This window comes from Squalius cephalus (assembly GCF_949319135.1).
Source record: "Squalius cephalus genome assembly, chromosome: 4".
NCBI classification, from domain to species: domain Eukaryota; kingdom Metazoa; phylum Chordata; class Actinopteri; order Cypriniformes; family Leuciscidae; genus Squalius; species Squalius cephalus.
In genome coordinates, this window is record NC_137125.1 from 52,604,723 (window position 1) to 52,631,220 (window position 26,498).

Consider the following 26,498-nt stretch of genomic DNA (forward strand, 5'->3'; position numbering starts at 1 on the left):
AGCAGAGGCATCACACTGGCACTGCCAAAGCCCATTTATCTCCTTTCACTTGACAAACACACACACACAGAGTGCTTTACCTCTTCGGCTCTTGCTATAGATGTGGTTGGTGGCGGAGGAGGCAGCGTATGAAGCGGACATGGATCTGCTCTTGGAAATGGTGAGCATAACGGAGTTGTTCCATGAGTCACTGTTCACCAAACTGCAGAAGAGGAAGAGGAAAATTTCATGGTTTTACCTGGTACGTCGTTTCACTCACTGGAAAACATTTTTTGACTTGTTTTCCGGTAAACATTCAACATACATCAATAATCTGTTTGCATGAAGGCTTTTCAATCCGACAACTAACAGATTATTTGGGTGCATGTCAATGTAACCATTGTGTCCTCGATGAAGATACTTCACCTTAATTCAACAAGGCATAACCGTTTACCTCTCAAAAGGAAAGTTCACAATGCACTTTCCAGGGTTAGAGAAGTCCAAGTGGTGCATTTTTGGAGAAGGGTTCAGACTTGAATTTTCCTGCCAACTTTACAGGATCTGAGCGAACAGGGAACACTCTTCAGATATCCATTAAGGAGACCCGCCACTTTAAGACCAGCCTCAACATGGTAATGCAGGTGACCCTCCATTTTTCACAGGGGCTTTTATTTCGACAGGATCTGAATCTAAACACATCCCTGGCTCTCGTGTCTCCAGGAAGCCTCTTTAAACTCTCTGTCTACACAGTGCAGATGGCTATCTGGATATGCGTATTAATGGGCTGAACTTTAGCTGGGCTGTATAACTCAAGCTGAAATAAGAGATATAAAGGTGGAGAAATGCCCAAAGATGGACATTATGAAATCTGAATCAAACATTCAGACGGAGCGAGGCAGCGTGTAGGAGCTCTGGAAAGTTCAAGCGCTTGACGGCGATCCGCAACAGCTGTGCGAAACACTAACGTACGAGACCATGATGACAAACAAAACAAGATGAGGGCAAACGGATAAAAGTGGTTTCAGATAAATCCCCAGAAAATCTCTGTGGACTCATATTTTCAGAAAGTACTGTTGCTTCAAAACACTTCATGAGTCAGCGGACAGCGGACCTGAGAAGTATTTGGACAAGTGAGCAAATGTCATTGCGGTAGATTACAAAAGCACAAGCATACTTCTCAAACAAACATTTCAGTGTTTGTTAGGTTTGAAGTAATAAAACAATATATAACAGCTTCAGAATCAAGTATTTGGAAACTTTTGTGTTTGTGAATCGTTACTGAAACACGTAGTTGATGTGATGGATTTCACATGTGGTTTCTCTGTTAGGACACCTGCTTGAACTTGAGGACAATTGACTTCATACATCCACTAAAAATCACCAGCAGCTGATTAACCCTTTCCCCGCCAGCGTTTTTTAAAAGGTTGCCAGCCAGCGCCAGCATTTTTGAGAATTTTCACAAAATGGCCCCAAGAATATTTAGCTGTATGAATTTCTGAACATCAAAAGAAAGGAAAAAACAAACAAAAACATTTTATTCTAGATTTACGCAGTCTTTTTTATCAACACTTGAATGTGGGTAAGTTACATAAAAAAAGCAACATTTTGAACAAAAAGTTGAGAAAATTGCATTTTGTCAAAGACTTCAACACATGCATAAGCAATGCTTCTATCGCTTGTTTCTGCTTCTTTTTCGTCTGTGTTTTAATCTGTCGATTCTTTACTCTTTCAGAAGATGCGTAACAGCGCCTCCTACTGTATGTAACAGTAAAACCAGGGATTGCTGACGCATAAATTACGGAAAATTCCATTAACTGGAAAGAGTTAAAAGACACTGAGTAAAACAGTGATAGTGCAGCATTTGAGATTCTTTTGCAATGACATTTTTAAGTGTCCAAATACAAGTTAAAGATTTGGGCTGCTCACCAAAAGGATGTACAAAAGTTTAAACTATAATCCCCACTGTTATCAAAGCACTTTAATTCAACATGAAACAGCATTTTACTTTCACAATATGACATATTTGAGGTTGAAAAAAAAAATCTAAGACTAAAGAATGTTGGGTGGGACTTGATTTTATCCATAAGGAATTGATTGTATTACGAAACATGTGAGTTACACACTAGAACAGAGCATAACATCATTGTGCTGTTACTTTCTTTGCATTAATGATAACTGGCATTAAATATTGGCAAAACTTCAGAAAGTCTAAAATCAGGGGCAAACTTAACCAATAAGCAAGGTAAGCGAATGCTTAGGGCCCATCTGATATTGGCGAAACAAATTTGGTAAACGCTCTAGTGCATATTTGTGTTTGCGCTCTGGACGGCATCAAAGGTTTCTATTTTCAACATGTTTGGCGGTGTTGAACAATGCAGCCAATCACAGACATATATGTTGATTTCTTGAACGCAATGGCCAATCACATGTGTTTAAGTTAGTTTTTGTTCAGTGCCGAGTTCTGTGCGCCTGCAAATCCTCTCATCGTAACAAACGAAGTTTAGACTGTGACTGTGGTGTAAACTATAAATGATGATGCAAATATCAAATGATCTGATCATGTAAAAAGATCTTTAGCTTTTAACCTAAGTTGTTCATTTGTGATTATCATGATGAACAAAACGTTTAAGAGTCGTAAACTTTTGTAAGCTTATTTTCTGCAATAACCTGAAAAATCCTATTGTGTTTTTTGTTGTTGAGGGAACTAGTGTGATGCAAACGTACAGGTTGACCTATAAGTACTGTACGTCATCATTGCAGCGCTCAGATAGGTGATGTCAGCCAAAAGGAAAGTCGTGACTGAACGAGGACTGAATAATAATGAGTGTACTGTAAGTCAGTTTGATGAAGTAAATGACACAGATGGCAGTGTGCATTGCATCTGGATCAGAATGGAGGCGTTCATTACCTGCTGGAAGGGCCATCGTGAGGTGTTTTGATGCTGGCACTGCGGTCTCGTCGCACCGGCCCGGGTTCGAGCGTGGGCAGGCCCGTGGCTGAGGTCGTGGTGGTCCACGTGGAAGAAATCCGTCTCAAAAGCCCCGGATGCAAACTTCGCCTCAAACGCTGTTATTCAAAAGAGCACATACATCAAGTTTAGACTAAAACAGATCTGACAGTGGAGCAAAACACTTAGAGACACAAATTATCCGCGAAGGTCAGTTTTGAAGCTTGTCAAATGTCACATCAACAGTTACAATCAATTAACACTGACCCAGACAGAATAAAACCACATGTGTATGACAACCCAAAGGCCAAATTAACACTTTTTGGCAGTGCAGTTGTTAAACAAATCACTTGTTTAGATTAATTTTGCATTTTGCGTAAATGATGTCAATCTTAGTGTGCGAGTGTGTGTATTAAAGAAAGCGAGTCTGTGCGTGAAGCCAAACATCTGAGGGCGGCAGATGACAGCGGTCCATCAGGGAATACTGAGCCCTTCCCCCAACTGGGAAGAAGGGAACAGAACAGATGGAAGACCCTGGAGAAATGCATCATCGCTCTGCTTCTTTACATCACAAGCTGTGAACCAATCAAAAAGCGTGGGGGATTTGGAACGTGTATTCGGTATATAATAGACTGGACATATGCACTTAAAGGGACAGTGACCATTCTGGCATCATTTACTCACCCTTTTCAAAAAATATTTGTCTGAATAACACATCTGGTTTAATGGCACTTTTAATATATTTCAAAGAAACTCCAGAACAGTAACGCTTCACAGCCACGGCAAAAAATGTATGTTAAGTATGTGCACAAGTGCACTGCATTGATCAGTTAAAGTCCCCCTGTGGTGAAAATCAAGTTTTTAATGTTGTTTATATGTCGATGTGGTGTTTTTAATAAGACAAACCATGTATAATAAGTTCAGCAGTTAACACTATGGCTGAATATTTTCTCCATAAAACGGCAGTGTACCAAAGACGTGGTTTGAAAGCACCCGTTTCCTACCATCTCAAACATGTGACCAACGTGCTGAGCGGGGCTTTTCCTATCATTATTTGTACGGATGCTGATTTTTAAAAGGCATGCTATCTGACTCTGAGATGGCGAACAGGAATTAGCTGTTTGATAACCTAGTCAAGACAAAGGCTAATCATATCAATTACTGTTACGTGCCAACTTTTATTCAATTTCTGAATGGAATAGCCTAAAAAGCGCACAAAGACAACTCCCTTTATAATCACTAAAAAGCTGTCACTCATCTCAATTTACGATCTCACAAAGTTCCACTATAAACAATGAATCTCTTATTTACATCATGTCTAATGAGAGGATTCGCGAGCATGCAGAACTTCAACATGCATGACTCTGATTGGCTACATGGCTCCCCGCTGCAACAAACAAAATATACAAATACACACTGGAGCGTTTACCAAATGTTTCGTCAGTATGATATTATTATAGAATCAACTGCTTTTGTTTGTCAGGCCTGTCTCTATAATTCGCTCTTCATGAATCAGTTTCTGGTTCAAACATGTACTGTTTACTAAAGTCGAGCGAGTTGATCAGGTAATCCGAGCTGAGTGGAGGCGGGGCTAATTTGCATATTCATGGCTCCGCGTATACTAAATGAAGAAAGGCTGTAGAGTTACAATCAAGCTATTTTAAGGCATGAAGAAAATGATCATATGAGAAAACCGTCATTGTGAGTATCAAAGAGTTTTAAAGGATAAAATGATTGACTCCAGGGACTTTAAGTATGTTTTTGACCGTATAAAATTGTACAATGGCGTACCAAAAAGTTTCAGAACTGCATTACCCCAAGAGTCAGGGAAGGGAAGAAACTCTCCTGACAGCAGCATGAATATTTCAGATGCTGTGAGTAGAGAACCAGAGGGCATATCCGTACACCCCCAACCCCAATCATCCTACCGCCCCCAGTGCTGGCGCTTAAGAGTACATGCCCTGGGCATTCTGGGATACCACCACCTTCCCATTACAGAAAAACGGGGCGAGAGCCGGGTTCAGGAGTCACAGATTATGTTTATTTTTAGCTGATTCAACAACCTATAGCCACAAACATGAAAACATCTCAGTGATACGAGCGTCTGGTATTAATTCAGCTGGAATGGCTGTCAGCTGAAGTTGGGAGGAACATGTTTGAGTGGATGTAGCAGGCCTGATGTCTGAGAAGGTGCTCGGGACGCGTGTCTCCTCTCCTGCCGTGGCGTCTCTCGCTCACACCGACAGACTGTCAGTGTTGCAGAGGTTCAGCACTTCTGCGTCTCGTTCGATGTTCTCCAGCTGGAGTGACAGCGCAGAGACACAGTCTACACTAACCTACACGAGGCAATCTCACAAAACCGGTCCACAACATGTCTGGATATTAAAGGACATTTGGTTAAGTATTGAGCTACAGTAGTGGCAGTACAGTATATTTGTTTTGAATGACCATGCTTGGTCAAAAAAATATTTTATATTTTAAGAGGAAAGAATAAAACACTAAACTTATTTAGCAAAAAAAAAAAAAAAAAAAAGACATTTACCCTCCAAATTCTTTCCCATATTGCAAAATTATCAGTTTTAAAAACCGTATTGTCTCTACTGGAATGCAAAATAAATAGTGATATAATTTTTTTTAAATAAAGCAATTATACATCATGATTTTTTTGTGCTGCCTTCATGCCGATTTAAATAATGATTATTTTATTATTATTACTAAACTGCAAAAAAATATTTTCTTAGTGTTTTTGTCATGTTTTCCTTTACAAATATCTAAACATTCTTAAAATAAGACATTTACTTAAGTAAAATTATTTTGCAGTGTACTACTAGTAGTAATTATAAAAAAAATATATTACTTATTTGTACTTTTACTAAATGAGCGTTCTTTATGGAAAACATAATTCTTTACTTGTTCTGACTTTTAATGTTGGGATGCAACATGACCTGTGACAGGTTTTGCAGGATTCGCCAATATGGCTGCATCAACACCGTTTATCTGCATATCACAAACTTCATTTAAATGGATCCTTTAGCACCAGTTCAGAGTCAGACCACCAACAGAAAACAGCAAAGCAACAACCCACACAATCTCACACCTTTTCATTGAAACAGTGTGTGCAACATTTCCAGCAACCATTTAAGCATTTTTGTGCAAACTAGATTCCTACAAGGAGTTCAAATCACACTCTCAACTCCAGGTCACAGAATAAATGTTCTCCATGGTTATCATTTTGTCATTTTACAGCAAAATACCAGTGATTGCAGGTATAAAAAAAAAATCCTCAAGAGATGTGAAATTGCTCTTGAAACATATTTAGCATTTTTCTTGAATATTAAACAAAAAAACTCTTGCAAAAAACTCCAGGTAGGTAATAATATATATTTTTTTAATTTATATTGTTATAATTGTGTATATAATACAAAATGATCAAACATGCTTCATCCTTGTGTTTACTTAGTGATTTGATTAGATTTATACTTCATTTTACCTCATAGATTAAACATTTTCAATCTACTTATAAAGAAAAACATTTAAGCCATTTCAGAGAAATTTCAGTAATATATCAATATACAGTAATATATCAAATGTCATTCTAAAGGCTGAAAAATATCAAGATACATGCATAGTTTTTATTAGGGCTGAGCTATATATATATATATAACAAAAAATGCAGCAAACAGTCAGGCCCTGAGAGTGCAGTGAACCGGTCAGTTCAACAACTTTCTTTTCCTATTAGTTCTCGAATAGATTAGCATTTTAAACGTCTGGGACACAGGTATGCACTCGCTCGAAATCCTAAAGTAGGAAAATACTGGAGGAATCAGCCTTTAAATCTTAATAGTACTTTCTAAGATGGGGAGCTCATGCATGTATAATGCGTTAAAGGTTCGCAGTTTCTGACCCACAGTTGTTGCATGTTTACCGGCTTCGGAGAAATGGACGTTCAGTCAGCAGAGCTGCAGTCTCCAGAAATGTAACACCTTAGGAAAAGTGTTTTTCTTTTTCGAGTTAAAATACACAGGGAAAGTGATTTGGGATTTACGTGAAAAAGCCCCGTTTCCTGTCTAGGCCAAAGCTAACGCCTCGCTGCCAAACTGGACACCCAGACAGGCCACAAGCATTTCCTCTGAGGAGCTGCCGCGCGCCGTGACCTTCTATGAATCGTGTCACCATCAGTGGAAGCGAAATCGTTCCTTGCGCTTCATGCCGATATCCCTGCTGTTGACACAGCTGCAGCACTGACAGATAAAACGCGGCTTAAAGAACCAGACTCGCTCGTGTTTTTCTTCACACAGCCAAAATATCACGTTATATATGCTGTGGAAAAATAATAGAGCTCTGAATTCTGTTCACTATCGGAGCGTAGTGCGGTGTGACCTACATATGGACCAGGTGTAATGAATGGGCGTTAATAAACATCTCCTAACGTTGTTTGCTGAGCACTGCAGCATGGGAAAGAGCTGGAGAGCTGTGCACCGGCCCATAGTGACTTTAGCCTCACCTACTCTTTAAGTGCCGGCATGCATTTTTAACTGCAGTGCTGGTGAAACATTAAAAGGCTTCTGTGAGAATGTGCGTCATTGTCCGCTACATTAGAGACCTGCCATGCTGGCGTGAATGAGGACGGAACGTGTGTGTGTGTGTGTGAGTGTGATGAAAACACAGAGCATTAGCCGTGGCAGTAAACCATTAAACACAATGGCGTCTTTTTCTTTTGTCTGAAAGTCTTCACGGCAAGATAACGCGAGCTATTCAAAAATTACGCTGCAGAAAATAATGTAAAAACATAGCTTCGGAAAAACAGAAGCCTAATCGACCCTTCGCTAAGCCTTGCTCCCCGCTGGACAAGCTTTACAGAACGTCCCATAGGTGTTTTGTGAACAGCATGATCTTCAGTCAAATTGGCTCATAAAGTGACTGGATATTACTCTTACTTTGGCTGGAATTAATTGTGGCATGTCAAAGCGTTTTATATGCGACTTATCTTTAAAGAAATTTGCCAGTAGTGTCCTTATGAACTGAAGAATCAAAAAAGTGTTTAAAAACACATTCACGATGGCACTATGCTCTATGAGTCTTATCAATACTGAAATGAATCGACATTGAGCAAATATGCTCTGTACTGTATGTTTTACTGTATTTGTGCATACTGTATATTCCATTTAAAACTACAGACTTCCATATATTTCCATTATAGAACTCCAAAAGCTGATAATAGAACACAGAAGTATGAACAGTATTACACTAATTTTCTCCATAGAGAAAGCATTGCAAATGACACAATCAGAATCAGCCTCCACACACTCTCAAACAAAATATAGGCTATTGTACCATCATTTATGATTCAGTTACATCATTTGAAATGATTCATGGGATGCGTAGTTCATAAATAAAATAGTGACTTTTTTCAAATAAATTTTTTCATCAAAGCAAAATAAAAATTTGTAGAAGAAAAGTTGGTAGATTTTTTTTCATGGCTATATTCTTTACAGAAGAATTTTTAAAGTCAGCATGAAATAAAAATTCACCCTATTCAATCTACTTTCAAAATGCATGTATTGTGAACAATTCGTCTGTGCAAATGTGTTATTTTATACAAATTTTATTCAACCTTGTAATGTTTAATCAATGAAGGGTATCTGTAGGATTTTAAAATTATATTTAAGGCTTTTAAAGACCTTTTTTAAAACCTGCACAAACAAAATTAATACAAAGTCAAAGTTTTGACGAAAACAAAAAGTTTTATAAAATGGTAAACCTCACATTTCATCCATTTTTTAAGGAAAGGCATGAAAGGCAAATTTATAAATGATTCTATTTATATTCATTTAAAATATGATATATGCACTCCTGGGCAAAAAAAAGGGCACAATATTTAGTGGTCTTTTAATAGTCTTTTAAAATCACAAATCACTGGTCAGGAAATTAGCAAGAATTGCACAAATACTGTAGATAAAGTAACTTAGCATGGAATAGCCTTCCCCAACTTGCAGACAGCTTTTCACAGGAAGAAGAGCCAGTGTTGTTACACTCAACACTGTAAAAAATGATATGATCAATAAGTTATGACAACATATATTTTTACATTGCTTTGACTCATCAAAATAAGTTAAGCAATTTTCATACAAGTCATACAAGATTCAACAATTTAAAAAAAAATGTAATTTAATGTAATTTAAGTTAAAATGACTTAAACGTCCAAGTTGATTGTACTTAAAAATGTGAGACCAAATATTCACTTATATTTTCAACTTTTCATTTGTGGGAAGCAAGCCATTCTGCAATATTGTCCTGTACTCCAAATCATTAAATGACTTTTCACAGTGAAGTAGCTCACCAATACCAGGCTCTCCACACAATGGCACTCTTCCTCATGCTTCACTGGTAGAGATGCATTTATTACTATATTTCACAGCAGATTTTTGAAACCGCCGCTCTGGAGCATCACCATGCAACATGCAACTCACTGTGATTCATCAATCCACACACAACTTCCCATAATCTGCCAAAAACTGTCTTTCTGTGGTCTTTTTAAGTAGTGCATTTGCTTAAATGTAGCTAATTTCCTGACCAAATATTTGTGGTTAAGACAATTAAAATAGTGTTTAGCCATTTTGGGTGTGGTCCATTTTTTTGCCCAGGAGTGTATATCCTAATTGTGTAGATTTTTATAGAGCACATTAGCTTCTTTTCGATCCACCAGCTGAATGAAAAAGCAAATTCACTCTCTGACAGTAGATGGCGCTTAGTGAACTGCTCTGAAAGCACAAGCCTGTAGAAACTGCAACAGCGCCACGTTTTTACTTCGAAATGTCCAGCACTCAATTTTTTTTTTTTTTTTTTAAATCATAGCCTTTCGGAGTTTAATAATCACATTAGCCATATCGCGATTTAAATTATTCTCCAATCGTGCCACGCCCACATTTAATCCACCTAATCAACAATCGATGCAAAGAATCAAGTCCCCGCCCCACATTTTACTTTTACATTCCCATGTTCAGCACAATATGGAAGAAAAGATATGTCATTACTTCCATTTAATCATGACTTAAAAAAGCAATAACCCTTCATAATAAGGTCTTGTTTATTAACATTAATTAATGCATTAACAGACTAACAATGAGCAATATGTTCTTACAGCATTTATTAACCTTTGTTAATGTTAGTTAATAAAAATATTCATGTCACGTTAGCTCATAGTACATTAACTACTATCTATACTACTATCTGTTAACTAATGTTAACAGATACAACTTTCTTAAAATCTTAAAAAATATAGTAGTAAATGTTGAGATTAACATGAACTAATTTTATTTTTATTTTTTTTATTTCGAACAACAAAAAAGATACAAATAAAATAAAATATAAAAATACAATAAGTATGTTGCAACATACCGAACTAAAAAAGTAATAACTATAACGTATTTAATTAAAATATGTTCGAAAAGGAGCGGGATGAAGCAGAAGCTTATTATTAATAAACACTGTAGAAGTATTATTTATCGTTAGTCCATGTTAAACTATTGTTAACATAAGTGGTGCCAAAAAAGGAATGGAATTTGAAAAAAGTGGGCGGGGCTGCAACAGCTGCAAAGGTCAGATTGGTTAGTTGTATTTTTAAGGCGGGCTTAGCGAAGGGTCGAATCCTGGTACCTGAGAGGGTGTGGCCTTACCTTTGGGATGGCCAGCTTCTCCCCCTTCTCCGGCAGCTCCTCGGAGTCGGAGCAGGTGTGTGCGTCGCTGAAGGCCAGCAGGGGGCTCAGGCGCGGCCGGTGGTGCAGCGGCTGGAAGGTGAGCTGGGTGCTGAGCAGGTTACTGACGGCCCGCAGGGTGCTGCAGGTGTTGGGGGGGAGGGACGGGTCAGCCAGCAAATCTGAGATCAGTCCGTGGGCCTCTCCCATCACCGCGATGTCCACCGTCACACTGGTGCCCGAAGACTGGACGAGAGGAGAGAGAGAGAGAGAGAGAGAGAGAGAGAGAGAGAGAGAGATGGTAAGTTGGTGTAAGGGAGAGATAGAGTTAAATGCACAGGTAGCGGGAGAGAAAGAGACAAAGGGGGGAGAGAGAGAGAAAAAGCACCGTTAGCTCATCCGCACCTCGCCGGTGACGCGATGCAGGGCTGACGTAAGGCACACTGACGCACGCAGAGAGTGACGCCGCACTGCTACACACACGGGGGAGCGAGAGACACAGAGAAAGAGAGAGATTTCCAGGGCAAGAGAGAAGGAGGTCATGAGAAGTACAGGAGAAACCAGGCGAAAGACAGAAAGAGGACATGAGAAGAGCATGAAGAGCGCGCGCACACACACACACTTAAATATGATTTAATATTCATTTAATATTTCAATTATTCAAATATTTTCACTGTATACTATTATTGACTTTTCATTTTTACTTTTAATTTTTTTACCATTTTCATAAATAATTTGTGAAAATATTATTTTAATAATGAATTTTAATATTTAAGGGGGACCTATTATACCCTTTTACAAAGTCTTGATTTTGTGTTTAGGCTCTACTAGAATACTAGAATAGATTTTCATGCTTAAATGTTTCTCATCTTCTCCATTGTTGCGGCTCCTCTCTTCCCAGTCTGTCAGTAACGCTCTGTTTAATTCCTGTCTCTATGAAGCCCCTCCTTCTGAAAAGCACACTGTACTCTGATTGGTCGGCTGGATCAGTGTGTTGTGATTGGTCGAGTGCTTTGAGTGTGTTTGGGAAATGTCCCGCCCCTTACCCTAACCGCCAGTTTAACACACTAATAACTCAACCAGGCCCCGCCCCTTTATTCTGCGTATTAATTATTTAAATGAGGAATATTGTGACGTGTTCGTTCCCGGAAGAAACTCAAGACTACAATGGAGGCGTTTCATGGAGTTCAGAAACACTGACACTGATATAGAGAATAACTAAATATTTCATGCTCAAACAGCAACATTACACACTAAAGAGAGATGAACATGTACAAAAGCATAATAGGACCCCTTTAAAAAGGCAGTCTGAATTTAGATAATCTGCTCTTTCTTCATCAGCATCATCTGTGAAATCTCATAAACCTCATTTTATTAGACATGAAACAAATGTATAGGAAACAGCTGGGTTAACCAAGACGTGACGCAAGTGTTTGTTTCTGTCATGAGAAGTACAGGAGAAACCAGATGAAAGACAGAAAGAGGACAAGAGAAGAGCATGCAGTTTAATCTCACACACACACACACACACACACACACACACACACACACACACACACACACACACACACACACACACACACACACACACACACACACAATGAAGATAGAGAGACAGAGAGACATCAAAAGCAGATGAAGGAATGACACATACAGAGAATAACTAATGGAGGAAGGAGAAACTGACTTGCATTAGGCCTGAGGGCTGCTCATATTGGGCCGTGGATGTTCATTGTTCGAGAAAGAGAGAAAGAGAGAGAGAGAGATCTTCAAAACTCAGAGCATCTTCACGACAGGCAGCATCTGCTGTAGCGTATGTTCAGATGCTAACAGAACGTGCCTCATTTCAAAGTCCAAATAAGCCCTCAGTGCTCTCTAAAGCTCACGTGTGTCATTTCTGCACCTCGAAAAGTCATCAAACGGAATTGCAAAATTTATAGGCTAAATATATTTATTTCAAGAGTTTGTGTTTCATTTGCTTTAGCTGAAGTAACTGGACACGATACACAACACATTTAGGAGCCAGCAGAAGCCTAGCTCAATCAGTTTATCCAAGCAAAGTTGTGTACACATCCATTTATTCAAATTAAACTGCAAAAATGGCCCATTCAGAAATAATCATGTGATCTCACTACCACGAATACATTAACATACAGCCATCCACATTTACATATTAATGCCTAATGAGCTGTCAGAAAAGTTTCCTTCTATCTATCTGTCTGTCTGTCTGTCTATCTGTCTATCTATCTATCTATCTATCTATCTATCTATCTATCTATCTATCTATCTATCTATCTGTCTATCTATCTATCTATCTATCTATCTGTCTATCTATCTATCTGTCTGTCTGTCTGTCTGTCTATCTATCTATCTATCTATCTATCTATCTATCTGCAACATTGGTATTTTTTTGTTGGCAAGTATAAATCTGACAAAATGTAAATAATATTTTATATATAAGAAGAGACAAATACTGATAAAGTATAATCATTTAAAATAACTTTAAAAAAATGTTTTTTCAGTGTATGGACAATGGCAATCATCTCAGCAAACAAAAGTAACAAAATGAACGAGTAGTATTGACTTTTTTTTTTTCACAATAAATTAGTGAAACTATTTTTTTAAGAATAACTTAAAACATTTAAAAAGACAGTCTGAATGGAGATAATCTGTTCTGTCAACATCAGCATCTTCTGTAAAATCTCATATTTATACAAAACAAAGCGGGATGCATGATACTGATGTGTGTGTGACGCGTGTGTTTGTTTACATGTTTTCCCTCCATCAAAAACTCATTCTGACAGCACAGCGCACGTGAGGCTGACGGATGAGCTGTTGCCATGGCAACGAGTTCGCGTCAGCGGGTCTCTGTTTGTGTATGAAACACACAAACACACACAAGTGCTCAGTCTCATCTTACTGTATCGGATTTTCTCGGATAACGCGCTCCTCGCAGTGAGGTCACAGGAAACTACCCTTGGTGAATAATACAAAATCCCTCACTTGGATTACATAAAAGAAACATTAAGTAGAGCTGCTTTAAAACTGATCACGAGGGCTAGATAATACTAATAATTCTAACCTGGGCACAAAGCAAAAGGGAACATTTCTGTTGCCACATCACAAGTATTCTTGCATTTCCAATCTTTTATCCAGGTTTAAATGCTTTAAAATCATGTGGCCATTTTGGGCTTGAAGCTTTGGCAAAATTACACAGATACTTCTGACTGCAGTGTGATTGTGACCAAATTTGGTACAGTATGTTCAGACTGGCATATTACCATATTACCTGTACTATTCCAGAAAAATCGAGTTATGCTTAATCCATACAAACACATAACAGCATCAGAAAAACACTGCACTGGCAGACAGATATGGTCACACACATAACAGCTGCGTTCATAATGCGATTACAGCAGTACTGCGATTAAGTGCAAGCTCTTGTAAACAGAATTTTGTGATTATGTTATTATGATTATGCTCATAATTAGAGCACCCATAATGACAGTACCGCAGCTTTCTGCATACACTTTAATGCCCAAAAACTGCATGTGTTTGTGCTATAGACAGATGATGCATTATGCAAATGCATGGGTTTGAAAACACAGCCTGAACAGAATGTTAACATTTCTGAGGATATTTAGCATTTTGCATTTGCTTTAGTGTGCATTTAAAAGGAAATGCTGTGAGCATCACACAGAGGCTGGCGTGTGGCGTGTCAGCACTAACGTGAGTTCACATGGCAGCGCCGTAGCTCACGCTCCCTCTGACTGAACAAGCCTGGAGTGAGGAGCGTTATTAGCCACTGCGCTCGGGGCAAAGCAAGAGCACGACTGGAATGACAAACTCAAACACACTGAGAGTTGCAGTGTGACAGAAGCGTTCTGGGACTCCTCTGACATCCGTCACTCAGGCTACGACGAGAACATGTGGAGCATGTGTACACAACGCTACGCTACATATCTCAGAGTTAGCCACTGTTACACGCCAAAAAACTGAGTGAGAGGCAGATGGGACTTGGAACGAGAGCTTCCGCAAAACGTTTGGGTTGTAAAACTACAGTATGTAAACACAGACACTGTCCGCCAATGTGCATATTTGGGAAAAGAATGGCTGCTGGGTTCAGCTTTAACTGTCGGAAACAGGATCAGCCGTGAAGGGTTGGCACCGCTCGAGAGTTATGAGTGTGGTGAAGTATTAATGAGAGCTGTATGTCGATGAGAAGAAGAATGCTGTGACCTCACGATCTCTCCTCTCCTGCAACGGAGGGTCACGACCCCACGACCCACAGCAGGGGGCATTTGTACGACCCAAAGTGACCCTTTGTGGAAAAAAGCAGACCTTTCTCAGATTCAGTTGTTGTTTATGAGTAGAGGGGAATCTCACAAAAACATGTAGAAGTCACACTCTTCATTCTATATACATATATATTATATTCATACATACACTCATTATGTATATACAAATATATATTAGTGCTGTCATATCGATTAATTGCATCTAACATAATTTTTTTTTTATATAATATATGTGTATGTATATATTTTGTGTGTGTGTATATATAAATATAATAAAAAAATATATATATACACATATAAACAAAAACTTTGTTAGATACGATTAATCGCAATTAATCAATACAACACTAATATATACATTAATGTATAATACATAATCATGTTTATATACTAGAAATATTTAAATTATATATAATACATGTATGTAATAAAATTGCAAATAATAAATAATAATATGCGTAATAAATATGCTTACATTTTCATGATAATATGACTAATCTTATTAATATATTGTTTCATATTAATGACTAATCATATATTATTATGATTGTCCACATTGGCGGACTAAGTCATATTAATCATTAATATGACTAATCATATATTAATATATAGTAATAACATTTTTACATCTAATTATATATATATATATATATATAATTAGGTGTAAAAATTGGAAATGAAAATAAAATACATTATATTAATACAATAATATTTAAATAATATACAGGACATATAATACATATTTACAAAAAAAAAATATATATATCTAGTAATATACAAATAAATATTTAAACACACACATAACATATCTTACTGCACTACAGTCATATTTTAAATTGACAGTAAATATGTTTGTAAATATGAAAACGTAGGCTCCATTTGTTTATCCTTCAGCTTTTTCTGCTGTGGTAAATGTGACGTGTGCGCATGTTCCTGACAGACTTTTGAGAAGTGTTTGTCCACAGAAACTCTTTGCGTTTCTCCGGTCCTCCACTAGGGTCACACACGGACTGCCGGGAAGTGTAAAAGGGCGATTAAATATAGAACGCACGGAAAGTGAGGTTAAGTGGACTGAGACAACATCGCTCCTTGCGTGGGAGTCTTTCAGCTCCTTCCTTTCATTACATTTATTCCTCTCTCGCTCCTCCTGTCTCAATCCGTTATCAAAACATCAAGAGACATGAGTCAGCCAAACATGAAGATGCTCAGTGCAAACAATGGGCCATAAAACCGAACCTTAAACTTTAGCACATGAGTGTTTGTGTGTTTTATCACGGACTAAAACAAGAGAGGTGTTTATGGGAAAGTTGCTGAAGCACTTTCGCTTCGAGAGCGGCTGACAGAACCCAGAGAGCCCGGCCTTAAAAAGCACACATTATCTCGCTCTTCAGCGCAACCTTTACGACATCCTGTGATAGCGAAATCTGCCCATTACCTGACTGAAATGGACTCTCTCCACGGCTAATGTCCTCGGATTAGTGTGATTGTGTATGTGTGCTTATGTGTGTGTGCATAGGTGATATCAACAACAGATCCAGGGAACAAAATGAGGGTTGCTGGTGGAAACAGTATTGATCCGCCCTGGTCATTGTGAGCAGCGGTACACACATCAGGACAGCCGGGAGGGAAAAGTCCTCTAATAGCGTCTCATTGATCACAGTGAACTAGGGCTTATACACTAGACAACTGTTTAGCACAGCACAGAGAGATGCTGAGTCATGGTATTAGTCTCCGTGCATGTGCATTCAAAACACAGCGTCCGATGGGATGAGAATGTGCTTTAGCATTAAAGCGAGAGCGAGGGCTTTGATTCATGCGCAGGCACGTGTTTCTACGGAGGAACACACACACACACACACGAGACCGCATCACGCAGATGGTAAAGCTCCATCCACGGGCAGAACAGATGCAGCGAGGCATGAAAGAGGAACAACCCTGTACACCACACCAGCTGAGGTGTTTCTCTCACTCCGTCAAAATACCATAACAACAATGAGCCCTTTCTGTTAGTTCGCACAATACACACAACCTAAGTGTGCTCAAGTGTATATTACAAAACCTGTAAAGAACATGTAAGGGTCCTATATCACCCCAAAATTAAATTATATTTTGCATAAAAAATGATTGAGTTTTTAATAGTAAGCATAGTAAGCATATTTCACCCTAAAAAAACAAAAAACATTTATAATGATAGATTGTTAATAATAGTTATAGGCAGGGGTGCACATAACTGGTGCGTATGCGTCGGGAAAATAAAGCATGCGCATCAGAAATCATGGAGGGAAGCGCTTTTGAGGACCAACATTTTGGGGGACAGGGACACGTTTACTTACTGGAGTAGGGTTATTCTCCATCTCTGGTAAGATAGCAATCGTGATGATAAGTGTGTTCGTTAATAGGGGTGCAATGGATCGCAGTTAATCCGCGTGATCCGTACGGACCAGACCCCACGGTGAAAGTTTCGGGAGTGTTTTGTCTTGCAAATTTACACATTCAAGCGATTTTAAACGCGGAAGAAGAGGCGAAAATCAGGACTCGTGTGGAGAGAGAGAGAGAGAGAGAGAGAGGCACGTTTCAGACAGCGCTCGAACACCGAATTTATTCCTCTTGCGCTTGAACAGACTTTTACACACAAAATTGTCAAAATACCAAGTTTTTATGTTTTTAAAAGAAGTCTCTTATGTTCACCAAGGCTGCATTTATTTGATTAAAATTTTGAAATATTATTAAAATTTTAAAGAACTATTTTCTATGTGAATATATAGTAACATTTTTTATTAATTCCTGTGATTAAAAGCTGTATTTTCTGCATCATCATTACTCCAGTCTTCAGTCACATGATCCTTCAGAAATCATTCTAATAAGCTGATTTGCTGCTCATGAAACATTTCCGATTATTGTTATTATCAATGTTGAATTTTTTTTTTTTCATGATTCTTTGCTAAACTTTAAAAGAACAGCATTTATTTTAAATAAAAATCTTTTGTAGCATTATAAAATGACTTTACTGCTGCATCCTTGATAAATAAAAAGATTAACTTCTTTTTAAAAAAATCATTCTGACCCCAAACTTTTGAATGGCAGTGTACATAAATCTAAAATAAATATATATGTGGTATACAAGGCACATGCACAAACACTCAAACACACTTAAATCATCAACCAACCCAGATCTTTAACCACTAGCTCCAGAACGTAATGATATTACAGTCTTGGCCGGTGGAATGTATTTATGTTTGTGCATGGAAATGAGTTTTTAAGCATGAGAAGTGACACAAAACAAGCGTGACAAACAGTCGTAGCTCTTTAGCACCACACTGACTGTGTTTCGGCATGGCTCTCGCCCCACGACGGCAGTTTTAACAGCCAATGTGTCACAACGGCATCATAAAAATTACAGCACGACTAAATTGTGAATGAACTGAGCTGCCGGAGGACCTCACAACACAAGAATGTTAATGGCAGCTTGTGGAAAGAGCTCTCAGAAGCAGCATTTTAAAGGCTTCTTCACTCCACAATACTGAATTGGCGGAAGGAGTCTATGTCACATCGCTTTGACACTCTCACCCATGTGCAAGAGCCAAGTGTTTTCAAACCTCTGTTTGGTGCATAAACTACAAACCACGTCAATATTGTGCACTGTTGAAAAATGAGGTGGTTTTTATATGGGGTTACATGAGATTCTTGGTGTGGCGTCCCACAAATTCCAAGAGCTCAACTCTTGTTCTGTGACGTCTGACTGCGGTGATGTTGGATGCAGACGTCTTTATTCTTGACTCAATGTTACCAAAGGTAATGATCTGAATCCAATGAGCTTCCAGCTTTGAACCAAAACATTGTATTTGATCTCGTTCCATTTTTTCTTCTCTCCGTCCAAATGTTAAAAACATATTTTTCTGTCATCGTAATACACGCTTTAAGCCGACCCGGGCCGTTGTATGAGGCGAGTTGGCTGGGAAAGGTGATCGAGATGAAGATAAATCCATAAGTGGACTAGTGATTTACACAACCTCTGAGCTTCCCTGACTCGCCACAAATCTCCTTCTCCACACAGACACACGGCGTGATTCACAGGAAATACTGTATGACAGCAAAATACATCCATTTGATGCCTGAGAAAACAAAGAGACCTGGCCTGAGGATCCCTTTGGATTATGAGTGACACCTCAGTGGAAGCTTGAAATAAACATTTTCATTACACAAATAAAAAGACATTTTTATTTCAGCTATAAAACCTTCATTTCAATTAAGTTGAATATATAAAACAACTCAAACGAATACTAAAAACTAAAACTTTAAAACTATATAGACATTAACAAAAACTTAAAAAACTAAAACTAATAAAAAGTCACATTTTTTAATATATAGAAATATTTTTAAAAAACTACACAAAAACAACAAAATTACTAAAACTTTAAATTAAAATAAAAACAAACAAATATAAAAATAAAAGAATTAATAAAATTAATAAAATAAAATAAAAATAGTCAAATACTACATAATCAAAATTTGGACACATCTACCCCTTTTTATTCTGAATATCTTTCATATTTAAGAATAATAGTATCACAGCTGTGAAATATCACAAATAGAAATATTGGAATTATGCAGTTATCAAAAATAAAAAATCTTTCATTAAAAATTTAGTTGTGCTACGAAACACATGTAGTAGGCACAATGTATTTTTTGTCCAAAAAATGTTATATAAATGATATATATACACTCACCTAAAGGATTATTAGGAACACCATACTAATACTGTGTTTGACCCCCTTTCGCCTTCAGAACTGCCTTAATTCTACGTGGCATTGATTCAACAAGGTGCTGAAAGCATTCTTTAGAAATGTTGGCCCATATTGATAGGATAGCATCTTGCAGTTGATGGAGATTTGTGGGATGCACATCCAGGGCACGAAGCTCCCGTTCCACCACATCCCAAAGATGCTCTATTGGGTTGAGATCTGGTGACTGTGGGGGCCATTTTAGTACAGTGAACTCATTGTCATGTTCAAGACACCAATTTGAAATGATTCGAGCTTTGTGACATGGTGCATTATCCTGCTGGAAGTAGCCATCAGAGGATGGGTACATGGTGGTCATAAAGGGATGGACATGGTCAGAAACAATGCTCAGGTAGGCCGTGGCATTTAAACGATGCCCAATTGGCACTAAGGGGCCTAAAGTGTGCCAAGAAAACATCCCCCACACCATTACACCACCACCACCAGCCTGCACAGTGGTAACAAGGCATGATGGATCCATGTTCTCATTCTGTTTACGCCAAATTCTGACTCTACCATCTGAATGTCTCAACAGAAATCGAGACTCATCAGACCAGGCAACATTTTTCCAGTCTTCAACTGTCCAATTTTGGTGAGCTTGTGCAAATTGTAGCCTCTTTTTCCTATTTGTAGTGGAGATGAGTGGTACCCGGTGGGGTCTTCTGCTGTTGTAGCCCATCCGCCTCAAGGCTGTGCGTGTTGTGGCTTCACAAATGCTTTGCTGCATACCTCGGTTGTAACGAGTGGTTATTTCAGTCAAAGTTGCTCTTCTATCAGCTTGAATCAGTCGGCCCATTCTCCTCTGACCTCTAGCATCAACAAGGCATTTTCGCCCACAGGACTGCCGCATACTGGATGTTTTTCCCTTTTCACACCATTCTTTGTAAACGCTAGAAATGGTTGTGCGTGAAAATCCCAGTAACTGAGCAGATTGTGAAATACTAAGACCAGTCCGTCTGGCACCAACAACCATGCCACGCTCAAAATTGCTTAAATCACCCATTCTGACATTCAGTTTGGAGTTCAGGAGATTGTCTTGACCAGGACCACACCACTAAATGCATTGAAGCAACTGCCATGTGATTGGTTGATTAGATAATTGCATTAATGAGAAATTGAACAGGTGTTCCTAATAATCCTTTAGGTGAGTGTATATATATACGCCACCGGAAGCATTTATATTGAAAATAGCCTGTTGCTAAGGCAAGTCAGGCAAAAAGAGCGTTACCTCAGGGCCCAGACCAATAAATAGTTGTTTGAGGTAAACTGGTCAACAAAAACGCCTTCCCACTCCCACTTTTTTACGACACACTGAGACTTGATAGTTTTTCTTCACTCACTCTAAAAGGGATGTTCACACTGACAGTGAATTTGCAGCGGCAAGGCAACCGGAAGTCATTTCATTTAAATGAAAATGAGCGATTTCCATGCGGGAACATGAGTGACTATAATATAATATAATATAATATAATATAATATAATATAATATAATATAATATAATATAATATAATATAATGATTTCATTTCTTTTTTTTTGATTGGGGCAAAATACGACAGAACATTTGAAACATGAGAAAAGTTTGTTCATGCAAATGAGCAGTGACGCAATGTGGCGGCTACTAATGAGTGTGAAGGTGGTTGAGCACTAACACCACCAATACATCAACTTGGGAGACCCAGTGCACCCTGGGAAAGATTTGAGCAAGAGCAAGGTCTCCTGAGGACCACATTCACACTTCTTCACTTTCTGTCCTCTCGTCAATGTCACAAGTTCAAATATCAGCCGTGTTTGCACTACTCCACACCTTTATAAGGTATTGGAGCCTGGAGATGGCTGCTTTCCACAGATCAATAAGAGGAAAACAGGCAGAAATCAGGCACACGAACGACTGCACTTTGAAATCAACGAGAACTTTGTAGTGCTAATCAGTGTTTCATGCAGCAAATACGATACAGAGACAAAAGAAAACCACGTCCCTTAACTGACAAATGATAAAACCACTCGATAATTAGAAAAGAGAGCAAGCTATGTTAGCGCACACACACGCACACACAAATATGTATGAACACCATGTGTGCCTGAATATGACTGTGAAGCAGAAAGAGCAGCATCGATCCTCAGGGGGAGGATATCCTTCCGATAAGACGGCTTAGACACTGAATACACACACACACACACACACAAACAACTCGCCTCCACTATTCATTTGCCACTAAGCTCTGAAATGCAGACACTACTAGTTATTCAAGCTTGATTGTTGCATCACAAAAAGGTGTGTAAAGAACATTTTGCATTCTCAGAATTCCCACATGAAGCGCTATAATTTAAACAACATTAGAATGAGCCGTTTTCTCTTTTAAGTCACCATGAAATGAAAATGAGCAATTCAAATTTTTTATTTTAATATTGCAATATTTATTATAAATGATTTACCCATGGACATTTTTTTATTTTTTTATTCATGTGCGTCATAATCTTGAATCAAAATACCCCCCCATCCCTCCAAACTGGGGCAACCTGTCACTCGCATGAGATCAGCCGATAGCAAACCACAACCATCCAATCAATTCCCCATGGACAAAATCAAGCCCCGCCCACATTTGTTCTTGTTTGAGAAGCCGTTTCACTAGGGAATAGGCAAGAAAAGGTGATAGCTATTTCCGCTTCATGACATTTAGGTCAACTACTATTTATACTAACTAGGCACTATTTACTCAACTGTGTAGTGTAATAATTTTATATGGTTATTTTGTCATTCAGCATCAGAGTCTGTAAGCCCCTCCCCTTCAACATCAGAGTCTGTAAGCCCCTCCACCTCAACATCAGAATCTGTAAGCCCCTCCCCCTCAACGTCAGAGTCTGTAAGCCCCTCCCCCTCAACATCAGTCTGTTAGCCCCTCCCCTCAACATCAGAGTCTGTAAGCCCCTCCCCCTCAACATCAGAGTCTGTTAGCCCCTCCCCCTCAACATCAGAGTCTGTAAGCCCCTCCCCCTCAACATCAGAGTCTGTAAGCCCCTCCCCCTCAACATCAGAGTCTGTTAGCCCCTCCCCCTCAACATCAGATCTGTAAGCCCCTCCCCCTCAACATCAGAGTCTGTTAGCCCCTCCCCCTCAACATCAGAGTCTGTTAGCCCCTCCTCCTCCACCATATAAGGAAAGCTGCGACAATTGAGTTCATAAAAAAAAAATATTCCACACTTGTTGTTTTCAGTTAATTAAGTGCATCATCCCGGTATTTAAAGTGCACTTTTTCTTTTTTTAAATTTCAGTGTGAGCAAACCACTACCACTATTTATACTACAAAACGGCACACAAGTTCATGAATGGGGACATCTTTCTCTCACACACACATACATAAATTGCAAATCGCTCACAAAGAACAGCAATTACACACACAAGCGTTGTTTCCTCATGTGGATTGTTCCTGCTATCAGCTCACAGCCTTATGGTTGTCTCAAGGCCCAGTGCATTGTGGGAGGTTGGCCCAGCATGCTCTGACAGCTCTATTGTAAGACACGCTGACTGACAGCTGTTTTCTAAGGTCATGTTCATCTAGTGCGGTGCACGCTCATGTAAGCCCTGATGTGTATTATGCTTTAACTTATGTCTCTGTCAGCACTGTAATAGCTGTAAGTCATCTCTGGCTGTCTAGGTTTACCACAGCAGCTTTTGATGCAAATCCCCTCGCGGAAACAGCAGACCTCCGTTAACACGCGACCCCGGATGAAATCACTGTCCTTCTGACGGGCTGCACCGCAAGGCCCCGATGCCAAAGTCTCGAGTGACCCGACAGAAAGAAAAAAAGAGTTTCCTTTCTGTCAGAGGCAAAGGCATAAATAGGTGGAGGTTAGACTGCTGGGAATGAAAGAAACAGCAAGGGACAAACGCAGGGGCACAGAGTACAGAAACACGTCAGTAAAGACGTCAACACTGCTCCCTGCTCTCACCCAGCCGTGAAGAGAACTAGATAAAATGTGCAAACACATTAGCATATGTGCACACACACACACACACACACACACACTAGGGAGTTCCTGAATAAAATAAAAAAAAGTGTGGGCACAAACTCAGTAAATCTAAAACACACACACACACACACACACACACACACACACACACACACACACACACACACACACACACACACACACACACACACACACACATCCAAAATAATCATTATGGGTCATATGTCAACAAATGTCTGAATCTATATAATAAAATAAAATATTATCCATTAACCATTACATATTTTATACAATTGGTAACACTTTACAGTCTTCACATAACTCTAAAGATGGGATTAAAAAACAAAACAAAAGGACAAATACAGATTCATAGTACTTTACCATTGATGTATCCTTGTAGTTCTTTAACAACATCCTCCTCCATGAAGTGACATTATTTATATACATGTTGCTTAAAATCTGATGCACTTCTTTCAATTACACAAGGATATTACAAAGTTGCAAAGTTCAAAGGAACTGCAGGAACAGGACAGACTCTCTTCTTGCCAAGTGTGATGTCGTCACTGATGATGTTTAAAAGACATCATATCCCGGGTTACAAGCAGGAGGTCAGATAGGGGTCACCACCTCACATATTCATTTACACCGTGGTCATAATAATTAATCAGAGATCTAGCAACAAAACAAACAACTCATAACTCACATTTCACCACAACATCAGAAGATTAGAACTGATATTTTTGCATAAAAAACTATTTTTGGACTTGCTAAAGTTTTCATGACAGTTAAGCACAAATTAACCTCCAATTTTCATTAATGACAATTTTAACTTTTGAACTTTGTAATATGCTTAAAGAAGTACAGAAGACTTTAAGCAACATGCATTCCCACTAAAATATGTTTTTCCCCCCACTAAATTCTAATGTCATTTCCATAATGCAATTCAAATTCATATAATTTTCTGATTATTTTCACTGATTCTCATCATATTCTCAATATTGAAATACAATATTTTTTGACTATAATATACTTTTTTTTTATTAACTTAAATAAGTGCGACTAAAAGGCAGTTCAACAAATATTACTATGATGAATAAATAAAAAAAACTTTTCAAATTAAACTAATGAGAAAGACTTTGCAAATTTAACAAAAAAAAAAAATGCTTAATTGTTTTGAAAATAGTGTCACATGGCATATAAAATCTTAATGACTTAATGATTCTATTTCTCTGATTTTGCGGTGAAATGTGGCCCAGAGATGCTCTTTAAGGTTTCATCAGGTTCAGATCCTTCAGCTCTTTTTCAATCATCCACATATACACACACACACATACACACACACACACACAGAGAGAGAGACTGACCTGAGATCCTCGAGCACTTCTTTTGTGGTCCCATTCTTGCTGTGGGAGCATCTGTGAACAGACACACAGGATGTTTTGAGTCACACACACAGAACGATGCAGCACATATTCCATTCACCATTCACTATTCAGCATCTAGTGAGGCTACACACTCTCCCTCGCTCACTAAAAATACAGCACAGAGAGAGAGAAAGAGAGAGAGAGAGAGAATGAGAGAGATCAGAGCCTCCAGGGATGTCTCCCTCTCTCTCTCTCTCTCTCTCTCTCTCTCTCTCTCTCTCTCTCTCTCTCTCTCTCTCTCTCACTCTCTCTCCCCCCCTCCCTCTCCCCTCTCGCACACTTTCCATTTTGTTCAGTGACACACGCTCATAATTCAATTTCACAGTCAGGCTGCCTTTACTCTGCGCTCTTCGCCTCTTAACAGCTCCTCAAAGGCTGTAAACTTTACACACTCTAATTAACAGACAGTAGGAGGTTTCCGCAGGCGGCAAAAAACAGGCCTCGTTGACTCAAGAGTCGCGAAAAAAAAAGAAAAAAAGAAGAAAAAAAAAGTGTTGCCCACAATTGAATAGCACCCTTTTCGAGAAACACCAGAGGACGAAAAGCAGGGGAGCACGGGACGCCCTCTCAACCCCCGCCAAAATAGTCTCAGGACTCAAGCCTGGGAAACTAGACTCTTATAAATAAAATGTAGCTATTTGGATGAATATTTTCCTTTGGTTTGAAGGGAGAGGAAGCCAAACAAATGGCATTCTGGCTGGGTTTATTGTATACAGCGAGACAGGCTGTAAATCAGGGTACTTGCTCCGGCCACCCTCGATCCCGTCAGCTCCCTGGTACACGATGTGACCTGGCACTGCATGTAAACACCACGGCATAGCAGAACTACAGGAGTGTTCACAGCTGGAGGACGTCCTAATAACTACAAATAGACTTTCCAAAGTTGGGCGAAACGGTCATGGAAAACTCAAAAATAGTTCACATTTGATATAATCTGTCAGCGAAGGAATTTATTTTGATATACATGTCGATATTCCTACATGTAGTGTGTAATATACAGTAGCTGTTTGTGAATGTAAAAGATACAGATGCACAGATAAATGGAGCAATTGTCTCCCAAAAGAAAGAACCGATTCTGAACTGCTGAAACGAGTCATCAGTAATTCCAGTTTTACTTCCTGCTCGAACCTACGTAGGGTTTGTTACAAATTTGCATAATGCCAGTCTATGTCTTCATTGGCTGCCCATGAATAACGTCTACTTTGACCCTCAATCAACCCTTGACCAATCAGAGCAGAATAGACCAATCACAACAGACTGGGACATCTGACCAATCAAAGCAGAGTAGACCAATCACAACAGACTGGGCCATCTGACCAATCAGAGCAGAGTAGACCAATCACAACAGACTGGGCCATCTGACCAATCAGAGCAGAGTAGACCAATCACAACAGACTGGGCCAT

The 26,498-nt window shown here is 38.9% G+C and overlaps 1 protein-coding gene across 3 annotated transcripts in view; it reads right to left on the reverse strand.

Moving 5' to 3' along the window:
- pde3a (phosphodiesterase 3A, cGMP-inhibited) overlaps positions 1-26,498 on the reverse strand; it is an 89,770-nt gene that overhangs the window by 21,848 nt on the left and 41,424 nt on the right. For 2 of the 3 annotated variants that reach the window (XM_079868629.1, XM_079868628.1), the window contains exons 2-5: positions 25,035-25,085; positions 10,603-10,866; positions 2,888-3,045; positions 81-202 (exon numbers count right to left, since the gene is read on the reverse strand). In XM_079868629.1, coding sequence (XP_079724755.1) covers positions 81-202; positions 2,888-3,045; positions 10,603-10,866; positions 25,035-25,085 — 595 coding nt within the window. The remainder of the gene's footprint in view (positions 1-80; positions 203-2,887; positions 3,046-10,602; positions 10,867-25,034; positions 25,086-26,498) is intronic. The other variant, XM_079868630.1, reaches the window with a different exon arrangement.